The 12774-nt window shown below is 42.3% G+C and overlaps 1 protein-coding gene across 1 annotated transcript in view; it reads left to right on the top strand.

Moving 5' to 3' along the window:
- Nucleotides 1-12774, top strand: part of adam12b (ADAM metallopeptidase domain 12b) — a gene marked incomplete at its 5' end in the record, with an annotated part of 64243 nt that overhangs the window by 10612 nt on the left and 40857 nt on the right. Inside the window, one exon of the mRNA XM_079168977.1 lies at nt 2137-2210. Coding sequence (XP_079025103.1) covers nt 2137-2210 — 74 coding nt within the window. The remainder of the gene's footprint in view (nt 1-2136; nt 2211-12774) is intronic.

Genomic DNA, 12774 nt, shown 5'->3' on the forward strand with positions numbered 1-12774 from the left:
TTTTCCCAGCCTTATGCTTCCCTCTCCAAGTCAGTAGAGAGGGGCAGTGAAGTTAATTACATGACTGGAACCGATCACCCACATGTCACATTGGCATGAGGGACAATGCTGCTTTTAGCGTCATGGAGTTAATAACCAACACAAGGCTCCAGACTGCAACCAACAATGTGTTCACATGTCGCATTCATGCAAGTGCATGATGGGACACCAGCTTCCATCTCATTTTATGTGCGCCGGTTGAAACCGGAAAACTTTACGAAACAAAGAAGCACTAAGATCTATTAATTAAATAAAAGTACTAATACCACGATTTACTCAAAAAAAAAACACGGTTACAAGTAAAAAGTATTTAAAATCTTTACTTCCAAAGTAAAAGTATGTAAGAATATAATGAAGAGAATGTCGGCCTATTTAAAGTATAAAATTAAAGTTCTCACTGTGCCGACAAATGGGTTCTTTAATTGTTACATTATTATATATTATAATATTCAATTATTATAATTAATGCAGTTGCATGAGAGATGCATTTTAATGTTGTTGCTGGAAGCAATTTTATTTGATTAATTATTATACTTTTTATGGTTTAATTTACCGTACAGCAATGCATTGTATTTCATGTACTCATAAATAAATGTAGTGGAGTAGAAAGTAGCATCACAATGAGTAAATATACTTAGTTACTTTAGTACCAAAAAAAGGCTGGTGTGACCAACTGAGAAAGTTTGTAGCACTGGACAAAGTTATTCTGGAGCCCTGAAAGCACCTTCAGCTTCATCAGATATGTTTAACCCACAGCTACTGCTAACGTTAACAAAATGTGTTGAGGAGATGCAGTTGTTCCGCAGTAGGCTATCTAAAAACTGACCTTCCCCAAATTAAACTGACTCTTAGGGCATCTGGCAATTTTCTTAGCAGAGATTGCACAAAGACTTAAAGCACCCGGGAAACAGATTGATAAAGCCGCTCCTCGTGCCAATAGAAGGTTATTATAAGCAGTCGTACACTATCGCAGAGTCTTTGCAGACAGTGACACAGACTCTCCAGACAAACACACTTTCACACAAACATGGACGCACTGAGTCTCAGACAGAGCTGCAGACAGCAGCGTATTAGCCTGAGGACATTGGTCAGCAGACCCGAGTCACTGATGCAACAATCTGTCCGTTCCTTAGTGTGCATGTAATAAGCAATGTCTGTCAAGATGGCATTTGAAAAAGTGAGAGATGTATTCTGCATCAGGTTAGGTAAGAAATACTGTCCTTATCCGGCCTTAAGCATATTGTTTTGCAGATAAAATCCTTTTCTTTACCAAATATCTTTAAAAGAAAAGTTTAATTTCATCAGCTTTTCCCATCACGTCATTAGCGACGGTAAACTGTTCTCATGCTGCACACAGCGCGAGAACTCTTCCACACAAAAGAAGAGCACCGTGAATTTGATCACCTCGCTGAGGAGTCGTCTGAAACTCTTCATCTAACAGTCATAGCTGCTCCCCTCTTGCACCATTACTATCTTGCATATAGTAAAAATAATCTGCTATCGAAACCGTCGAAAGGACCGTTGTCTTGTTTCCTAGACGCATCTGTGATGAACCATCGCGGTTAGAGCCAGCACATAATGACAAATGCATTTCCTATAGTTTCTCCTCAATACAAGCAACCCTTGAACAATTGGGTTAAATGAGCATGCATACCTGCATTGCTTCCTCTGAATCCCTCATGCACATGTAGGCTATTTTAATCCCGCTCAGAAATGGCTGACTGACAGTGAAAACTACTATATAGAAAAGGTGATCAGTGAATATATTAAATGGCTATTTCAGAAAACATGCCGACCAAATATAGTAACAACAATGGCTTTGATTTCATGAAAATCTGAAGGATTAGGACTTACTTACAGTATGGATAGAACACTTGAGCTGAAACTAGTCCAATGTATCGACGTTTGTGTCGTGCACAGACTTGGGAAGTGGAGGATGTGGAGGCTTTCTTCCTGTTCCTCTCACACTATTGTCCCTTTTGCCACATCCTGCCTTGTACACAGCCTCCGTGTCAAACCAAAGGGTGAGGCCGATCCACAGGCAGGATGGGTGAGCTCGTGTCATCTTTCTTTTTTTTTTGTGTGTGTGTGTTTCAGAGTCATCCTGCGTCACTCCAGCTGCTGGTGAGTGCAGAAGGTGAACAGCTGATCCTGTTGCTGGAGAAAAATGAGTGAGTTTCCTCCGATTTATTTGAATTCTCCGTACTCTCCTCATGTTCTTCCATGCTCAGCGTGAGCACGAGGAAACCAGATATTTATTATGTTAATCACACACAGAGCCAATAGATAAAGCCGTGCTCCCGGCTGTGGCTTGCTGGAGTTCTATATGCAAGAGGAAGAGAAGTTGGGTGGGTCTGGGCTATGATATAGTGTATTCAGGGAGGGAGAAAATAATATGTCCCCTAGTGATTGGACTCTTTTATGGTTCAGTCTCTCTGAAGGGCCGGGAGATGAAAGCCGATAAAGAATAAGGAAGAGGAGAGCTCTGAGGACATGCTTATTCTCCCCCGCTTTGCTTTCCCTCTCCTCGCTCCACCACTCGCTTCCAGACTGCGGAAAATAACACAGTGAACTGAGAAACGAGGGGTGGGGGATCATTCGGAGTTCATAAATATGTATATGTACACACATTCTCACTCCACGAGCTGTTTATTATCGCTGTAAAGCCAGAATAAAAAGTGCGTGAAGGCCAGGTTACATGTCCGGGACCTTTACAGTCTCACGTGAAAGATGGCATCGCTGTCTCAGGTCTTGCTTTGTCCCCAATGTTTCTCATTCAGGATACAGATATTGACATTGGAATGAAAGACTTGGTCCACAGCTGATCAGGCCTCCATCACTGGTGTCTGTAGAAAAAAACACAAAATCAGACCGCTGAGATTTTCTTGCTTCTTCCCCTTTTCAAACTCTGAAGAAAATCTCTTTTACGTCCGACAACAACTCTGAAATATTGTCTCTAACGTAAACAGATGACTTATTAAACACCACTCCCCTTGTCTCACATCCCTCATCCAAAGCTCAAGGTAACCTGCCGAACTCTCGCCAACAGAATTCTAATTACTTGACAAAAAAGAAAAGCCTTTTACTATAATGGCCCCTTCAGAAATGACAACCTCTCTAGAAAAAGCTCTGTCCCGACTGACCCGTCCATTCCCCCGTTCTCCATGCGACCGTTAGTGACCTCGGCTTCAGCTGTGAGTCATCCGTCACCAGCCCCGAGGCCTGGGAGCATGCTGCCGTTCCCATCCGGCCTGTTCCCCGTCAGGCCAGATGTGTCCTCTGATATCACCTCACCAGTTCAGCCGACTCACAACAGGTGGTCTCTGACCTGCACGTGGGTCGGTGTTGTCGAGGCTGTGACCTTTCCGTCCGAGGCAGAATGACAGATGAGGACACGTTCAAGGAATATGCAAAGGATGTAGCGAACAATTTGGCAGTAATATTTTCCAAGCTGGCAGCAGTGAGTCCTGTCATTTTCCTCCATTAAACATATGCACATTGTGCACTCCCAAGTACACTAAAGGTAGCCGAACCAATCCAACGTCTTCACAGATATGCTTGACAGTTCAATTGCTCAGCATTAATAAAATGGTTTCCTTTTAGGATTTGAATGGCAGTTTTTTTAAAAGGTTTTTTTCAGAATAACGGCAATTTAGCGGTGTGGTATGTAATCTTTTTTTTAACCCTGACACACGGTCTCAGTGTGGATATCCTCATTGGACATTCTTCATAGCAGCGACTCACACCACTCTGCAGTTAATGTTCAGTGCTGCAGGGCAGCATAGACTATGTTTCTGTTTTACTGGCGCTCAATGGGGAGCACAAGGGTCAGGTGTTGCTGAGTTTGATCCATTGAACACTTGACTGGATACTGAACTTCATCCTTTTGGTTTTGTGTGATTATCAGATCAAGTTCAAAACATCGTCACAAAGGCATTTTGAACATCCAAGTAGTGTTCAGACCCTCAGAACATCTTTCATTTTAGTCCAGATCCGGACGTTTCTGAAAGGAAATTAAAGCTTTGGTAGGTAACATTGGAGAAATCAGCTAGAACCGAAAAACCCAGTTTTGCCAACTCATATCCAATGAAAGTAGCTAGCAGCACTAGCTCCAAAAGTTGCTAAATTTAGCGAGAAAGTCGCCAAGTCAGCAACACCCTTCATGCCTCCCTCCAAAGCCCTTTCTTTGTCAGAGCATTTATTTGACGTTATGCTGTAAAGAGAATTATAACAAATATAAAAAACATTTTTTCTAAAATACAACCAACTCTCGTTGATGAAATTATGTCCCAACAAATCTTCAATTTTCTATTTAATTCAATGGTCCAGAATAGCATCTAATGTCCAGAGTGTATAGCAAGCGGTGCCTCTTTGTGCTGAGTTATGGCAGATTCTCTGTGAAGGCTCATCCATTTTTTTTTTTGCATGAATCTGCTTACCCGGTGCCGTTTGCTCATTTGATTTGGCACCGCTGCAGAGTACACCTGCTCCAAGGTCAGTGTGAAATGATCGCAGTCATCACCAACACGCCACCACATCCAATTAATAAACTACTGTTTGTTAGCCGCTTGGCACTGTCCCAGGAAAACTTGGCTACGGCGAGACGAGTACAGATCTACTGAGGAGAGGAATCAGCGGGGTCCCCTGTGTGTGTGTGTGTGTGTGGGACGGGGGGAGGGGGTTCTTTGTTTGTGTACACCTTGCAAACAAATCTTTGGTTTGATTTGATTTTGCTGGTTCGTGGAGGCCACTTCTTCTTCTGTCCTCGCAGGCCACTCGGACCTATAGGCAGTGAGTGGACTGCTTCTGTATTTCGCAGACTCTCACATTGTGTGTCCGTTTTGAAATGATCACATTTCAGAATGTTCCTGTTGGTTCAGAGTTAAGTTATTTGCACTCTGTTCTGAATCACAGTGATTCAGATCGGCCCTCTCAGCTTCATTTCAACTGTCCTACATGTCATTATATATATTCACTTCTTTGTCCCACATGCCAGTTCATTTAAATTGGTAGCTTAACACGGTTAAAAATGAGAAAATGTTTTCCCATCACTTGGTCATGTTTTTGTGTTAGGTCATTATTATTATTTATTTTTTTGTGTGAGCAATGGTAAGGGCCGTGTCATACACAATATTTAACTTAAGGCTCGGCGTGTTGTAGAGTGCAAACAGAGCTGGACGGACAGGCCGACTTGTGCCAGCAGCGGCTGCTCTGATGTATAGCATTGATCAATGGCACAGTTGGCCAGCTTGAAATGATTAATGGTGTCCGTATGGGACATTCCACATTAGTCTTGATTAAAGACTTCAATAGCAATGTCTGGGGGACCATGGTGCTTGTGTGCGTGTGTGTGTGTGTGTGTGTGTGTGTGTGTGTGTGTGTGTGTGTGTGTGTGTGTGTGTGTGTGTGTGATGAGAGAGAAATAAATGATTATCAAAGGTGTACAGCTTGGCCCACTTACATTACATTTGATATCATAACGTATGTATTCTAAGGGCCCTGTATTTATTATAATTGTGAAGTTCTAGTGCTGGTATTTTCATTTAATTCAAGAGATTATTTGTAACCTTTCATAAACGATGGCAAGTGGCAATTGTGGGATAGATGCTAAATACTTAACATTCTTTAGTGTTGCAAGTAGGAAGGAGTCGTAAACTCTGCCTCAGTAATGTCAGTCAAAGAGTTTGCTAACATTAGGTTGCATTAGACCCAAAAAGCCTCTGGTGATACCAGACCAAGTGAGGCTTTAGTGCAACCTCGGAGTATTGAACTCAGTTGAGTTTTTTATTGATTATTAGTTTAAAGATCCCATATTGTAAATAGTGAAATTCCCATGTCTTTGTCTCTGAATACTGTGAACGTATTGAAACTCTCAATCTATGTAGAAATACACACAGTCCATAAATAAAATAAAGCGTGTAAACATCTTCTAGTGGACGACCCCAAACGCAAGTATTAACCTGAAAATGAGCATAATATGTCTAAAAATGCAAACTCAGCTTTTGAGAAAATACATACATGACCAGAAACACTTTTCTTCACATTCAAATGTAAACAGTGTGCTAACGCTTTTGAATTTACTTTACTTTAGCGTATAAAAGACATATTGTCACTTTATTCGTATTCCAAGGATGCTGTTTTTCATTCGGTTGCATTTCTTCAGCCTTTCTCCTTGAAGCTGAACGTGTTCATCGTCTAACTGGCGCTCTGCAAAAGACCCTGCGTTTCCCAGTGAGAACATTTCCTTTCATTCTTCTGAGGCAGGAAAGAAAAGAGGAAAGAGCCCTTTTGAAACACACGGCCACATCTAAACAAAACCATTATGTTTTTGACAAAAAAAAAAGAAAAATCCCCATAGCAACATCCTTGGTGTGTTTTTCTATGGGAAAGAAGATGCACTCCATTTCGATAACATAGCTGACAATGCCAATACTTTTCTCATTGTGTGGTACCACAGAGGAGGTATAATATTACGCTGTCCGTTCAATGAGGAGGAGCTCAGACCTAACAAAGAGAGATCCCAGGTTTCCTTTGCACCCTAATTGGATGGATTGGTCAGGAATATGAAATAGGTTGCGCTGTATGTGGCTCTGTCTTTTAATGGCGCTGCCCCGTGCACCAACTCTTCCATCACTCCCACGTCCTCTGTTCCCACGTATGCCTCCGGTAGGTCGCCCAGCCCTGGTCCGTTGTGACGCTCTCTTCCTGTGCCATGTCTTTTTCTGTCTGTATTCAGGTTTTTCCCTACCCCCACTCCTCTCGTCTCGGTCTCTCCCACGCTCTCCACGTGCATGCTTGTGTTTTCACTTGAGGCAGCGTGAGACGCCGTCAAAGCCACCGGCGGCGAACGGTGGACCCCGGGGCTGCTGTTTGGTGCCAGCACATGTGCCCTTGGAGTTTGGTGCCAAGTCCCTGTGTGACTTTACTTTGGATGCGAAGGTGTTTTGTTCTGCCTGTCACAATCAATTCAGACATTATAACAAGGTTAAACACTAGTCACCTACAAGCGAGGGGTTTGGTTTCTATTGGCTGTTTCACTGCACTTTACTTTATAGTGTTAGTGTGCGACTAAGGTCGTGTTCAGATAGACAACAGATGACTTAATCCAGATAAATGTAAAAAAGCTCTTTTTGTGCAATACATGCACACATTCCTGTTGGATTACCCAAATCTATGTCATGATACAGTACGTTTTGCCCGAAAAGATCACAACACAAGACTTTTCTTAACTGCAGCAGCTAGAAGTCCTTTACCTGCGACTGACGGTTCGTCAGTGTCGAAATGATTTCACAGTCAGACCTTCTCCTTTCCCAAAATGTACATCTCGTCTGGAAAGAGATCTGAAGCACACGACTGTAGCAAGAGTTTTCACACATCCCGTCTGTTTGAGTATTGATCCGATGTAAATTCCAGCCTCTTTTTTTCCCCTCTTATGACATTGTAGTTGTAGCTTTTGTTGAGCTTAGAGCGCACACTAATCGCATTTTGCCTCCTGCCATCTTTAATTAGTTGGCTAAAGAGTTTGTGGATAAATCGGAGCGCCCTTGGGGAAAGTTGCCCAGTCTTGAAGGACAATGAAGAAAAAAAAGAAAACGAGCAGACTTAGGCGTTGCTTTGGGAAAGATTAGAGTGGTGTTTTTTTTTTTTTGACCGGTGGGAACCGAGCCAAGCATCGGAGCCAAGCTAGCTCAAAGTCTCTCAGAGCTGGTTTTTTTCCTCTTTAAGTCCCTCCCTATCTGAGCTTTACTTTATCTCTTTGCCTCCCTCGGTCCCTAAACGTGTGATTGATTTTTCAGACCTAGAGATCTCGGGGCAAGATAGGTGTTCAGCCAGTTTCTTTTGGAGCCAAACAATTGTTTAAGTTGATCTAGCCATAAAGAAAATCACATACTATACTCCTGACCTGTGTCTGCATGACGTTATGCAGCTTGTTTATTGTGGTTGGAGTGCAGCAGATAAAGTACATTTCTTAGGAATTGTAAGCCAAACCGATGTATGTGTTCCAGTTATTATCATAATTTCTTTGCTTTCAATGAAACAGTTAAATACATTAATGCGATAATGCAGTATGTCAGCATATGGCATCATCCATTTGTTCACTTCTACAGACCTATTTTTAGGGGCCTGCGGCAGCAGAGAGGGTGCTGAGGGTGTTGTCGCTGCACTTAGCCAATATGGTCCATTTGCGTCTCTGGCCCCCTCTCTCTCTCTTAAATGTTTATTTCTCTTTCATGCGAAGGAACGGTGAGCGGAACATCTCCCAATTGAACTGCTTTTAACCGTACCTATGCTGTGTGGGTCACCTGTCTAAGGTGCTAGTGAGCAGAAAAGTCAGGATGCCGTTTCCTGGATGCGTTTGCAGCCTTCGCAAAGTTCTTAAAAAAAGGCTGCAGCTCTTTTTTTTTTTTTATATTTTAAATTAGACTGCGATATACTCGGTGTGGTGTCAGCGGAGTGAACTATTGCCTTGGTGTAGGTGAGCAGAGCATCTATTATCTGCGTTGGAGTTTTCGATCGGTCTGGAGTGGGGGCTACATATGTTGATGGTGCATAATATCCATATTTATCTTCAGCATCATTTATGTGCATCAGCAGGAAACACTGCTGTAAAAAAAACACCTGGAGAGAGGGGTACATGAGTGATTACATTACCTCGCTGTACATAAATAGGTTTCTCAAGATAATGAAAGGCTTGTGTGAACTGTATATTATAATGCACCTCCATGCATTTATCTATGACAAGATACAACCCTCAGTGATACATTCGTCATCCACTTACAGTTCCAAGTAGAGATGGGAATTGATGAGATGTTATTGATGCCTGTGCTACTATTAATTCTGCTTATTGGTCTGATTATTTATCAATCCCCTTATTGATTGTGAAAAATAATGTAGGCCTACACAGTGTAGAATGTCTGCCTGATAACATTTAACATAAATGACAATGCTTGGGACCTGGAAAACAAATATAAAATTGACAAATACCTGATAAAATGTTCTCAATCAAAGAAAAATGGCTGCTAACCCTCTCATGTGGCGCTAATGTTATTATAACATACACGATATTTAATCTCTGCGGGATGTGTTGCATGGTTTAGAAGCAGTGGCACTCACGCGTAGAGGGTCAAATACATGCATTCATTGACTTTTAGACAACTTTTATTCGTAAGATGTTCCAACATATTGCTGGTATTTCCACCTTTACTTGAAATGACCATTTCACAGACGTTACAAGTAGCCCTGTCCTCCTCCTTTGTGAAATGAAGCCCCGCTTTGGATCCCTTCTTCCTCGCCACCATGACTCCTTCTCGTTGCATGTTTGACATGATGATACGTGATTTTTTTGTTTTTTAGAAAAACACGCCGGCGTGTCGATAAAAGGAATTGATAATCTCAGAGGCATACAATTCCTGTGATTCAGACAATTTGAAACTGGATCTCAACTGGAACCGCTTCTCAATTCCCATCCCTAGTTCCAAGGCCTGGGACTCAGCCGGGTATCAAAAATCACTTTTCAAACACAACCTCGCCATTAAAGCTTGATATTAAAGCTTTAATGAGAAATCCCTCTCAAAGTACAAATCCTGCTCGACATCGGTACGGCACAGCACAGAGAATGGGTCGTTTGCAGTGGACCCATGAGAAATAAGGACTGTTCTGCTTGAGACTGCACAGCTTAGCAGCTGTTTCATACCCTCAGTGGTGTTTATCTGATAATGCCAGCAATATCGCTCACCATGTTATCAGCCCCTACAGGTGATATAAAATACAGATTATAGGGATTATTGAGATAGCTGCTGATGCTGTTGCTCCTGAGCTAAAGCCACTGGTCTGCCACATTTTAGATTTGCATTACCGCGGTTGTTCCAGATCCATTCAGATTACAGTGTGTGTCTCTAAAATCACATGTGTGCTTCAACTTAACGTAATACACACACACACACACACCACCATGGACGTACAACATACTGTATGCACAGCAGCCTCTGGCTTCACTCCGCTCGGTCACATAATGTATGTTTCAGCACAATGTGACAAAGAGCGACTTGCATTCATCAATTCAGACGGACAGGGGTGTTTACATGCAGCACACAAGCATGAACACACACACACACACACGCTACACATAAGGTAGCTCTATACACACATACACATGAGAGGAAGCGTGTTCACAATAAATCCAGATGTGCCTGGAAAAACAAGGCAGAGAGGAAGTGCATCACATGACGTTACTGATGGAGGGGAAGTTTTGGCTGTGCTGGGTCTGGTTGAACATGACAACACCGGGGCAGCAGCACAATTCATCCACGGGCTGTGTGTATAAACACAGAAGCCAGTCTTCTATATAAATACAGAGACATACCGTTGCTGATTTTGTTCTGAAACGGCAGAGAAGCAGATAAATGCATACTGCAAGTGAAGAATATGCTTTCTCGAAACATGGAAATCTACAAGAAAACATTCAGCTTCATACGGTTAAACTGTTGAAAGTGTTGGTCATCTCTTTACAGGTTATGATAACATTTGACTCACCAATTAATGGCCGAGGTCTGGGAACACGCCAACGTTACTTCATCTAAGTCTGACCACGAAAAAACTCACGAGCAGGCAAATGATCAGACCACTTTATTTGGAGGTAAAACTGAAGGTAAGCACAAAAGAAAAAGCCAAGTTGGAATTATCCTTCAAGGTTACTGCACATCTTCAAGATATAGTGTGCGGTGATCTGTGCAGCACATACAGTGTGATCTTAAACTCTTTAAGGTCAGGGACATTTCTTTGTAATCCTTTTATAGACCGTATCGAGAGGCCACGAGCTTTACGACTTATGTATCCTGTGGTCAGCGGGTAGATTAATGCTCACACTGGCCATACCTATCAGAGAAATGTCAAAAATCAGGTCTCTTATTAGCTTAAAAGCACTTTGTTGCTTTACCAGCCGTAGCCCGTCCAATCATTGACATTTCCCGCTCAATAGTCACGACGACACCCATTCCACTGCATCAGTGTCGGTGACAGATCGCTCACCCCGATCCTTATGTTAAAATGATACATCAGCGCCAAGTGAAAGTTCCCATTTCCGCCATGTTTGCGAGGTAATGGGCTGGAGAATGACAGATTGTGTGCTATTATCTCATTGGAGAATCAGCGCGGCTTCCGTGAAAGCGTAAAGAGTGGGTTTAATGACGTGAGACGTTTTTTAAGAGGAGGGACGGGACGGCTCGTGCGGTCTGGGACTGGAGGGCTGATGTTCTGGGATGTGTGCAGTCAGTGGAGCAACGGCTGGTGTTCTATCAAAGCAGCTGTCTTCTACAGCTTCAAGTTTAAAGTTGTCTGCGCGTCTACTTTTAGGATTTCAAACAGGATGGCGTGGATGTGGAGGGCTGGTGATGATTCATATTGATATGATATTTTGGGGGGTTTCTTTGCTGGAAGAAAGAAATGACAACAAATTCAAGGAACAGGAAGAAAAATGAAAGACAGAAACGTCTTTAATATGTTTCTTTCTGCTCAGATCTTAATTGCATATTTTCCCTGAAGACGAAAAAAGTATGGCTGAATAATGAGGCTGCCCAGGGGAGCCACCATAGATTAATTGGACAGATAGGAACCCTCTGACATTAACATTTATGCATTTGTTTACACTTTTCCAATGAATAATAATAGGCCACCTCCCTTGAAGATCCCTAGTCACTCATTAGTTCCGGTGTGTAGCTTGTTATGGATGGGAATATTGAAGCAGCAAAAGCAAAAAAACCCCAAAAAACAGCTCCTCTCAGTGCTGGGCAGGCATACAAAACCTCTGTCAAGAGGTTGTTGGTCGATGCAACTCCACACGCTTGTTATATCCGTACCTCAGCTTCAGCATTACAGGAGGTACAATGGACTTTTGCATTCTGTTTGGCAAGCATGCAAATAATCAAAGTCAACTTTGATGTCTTTCAGAGCCTTTTGAAAAAGCAGTAGTTCCCTGCCATCTCTTTTTGTAGTGGGTGACCTACAATAACTAGATGATCAATTATTAAAAGCATGTTTCCAGAAAGAAGTCGTGGTGTAATATTGAGTTACTCATCTATTTCCCCTGAAGGAAAATAATATGAAAGTGTGCTGATTGTCTTTCACATTAAACTTTTCACTTTAAACCCAGACCCCCCCCCCCCCCCCCCCAAGAAAAATATATATTTAATTTAAATGAAAATGATTTATTACAAATACATGAGCAAATAAGAAACAATATGGTACTCAGTCCTTCACACAACACAATTGTTCACAGTAATCTCTCAAAGTAAATTTATATTTACATATAAAAGACATTAAATCCTCCAGCAAAGAGGAGGTTGAGGTTGGGTTTGGACTCTTCCTTTAGTGGTTAGTGTTTTAATGATGATCAGTGCATGATCTCCTTAGATTAACTGTTTGCATCGTTACTACAGTAGAGTAATTAAGCATGTGTTCGGTGCTATCAACGGCATATTTTTCTCACGTCTCCCCATATTAAGAGTTCATGTTTCACTGCTTGGTAATGGTTGGTGATGTTGCCTTCAGGCATTTTAAGATTTTACCGTCGCCATCCAGGTGCCCAGAAAGGTTCTGTGCTTCTTCGTTAGGCTACGAAATGATTCATACTCTCTTTTAGTTTAGCCACACGTTCATAAAAAGCATTCATTTCCACAAACTGCCTCAGCGGTGCAGCCTGTGGAGCGGCGGCTGACCGTACTCGGAGAGGAGTGAGAC

The sequence above is a fragment of the Pholis gunnellus genome, assembly GCF_910591455.1.
Source record: "Pholis gunnellus genome assembly, chromosome: 11".
In the NCBI taxonomy this organism is placed as follows: domain Eukaryota; kingdom Metazoa; phylum Chordata; class Actinopteri; order Perciformes; family Pholidae; genus Pholis; species Pholis gunnellus.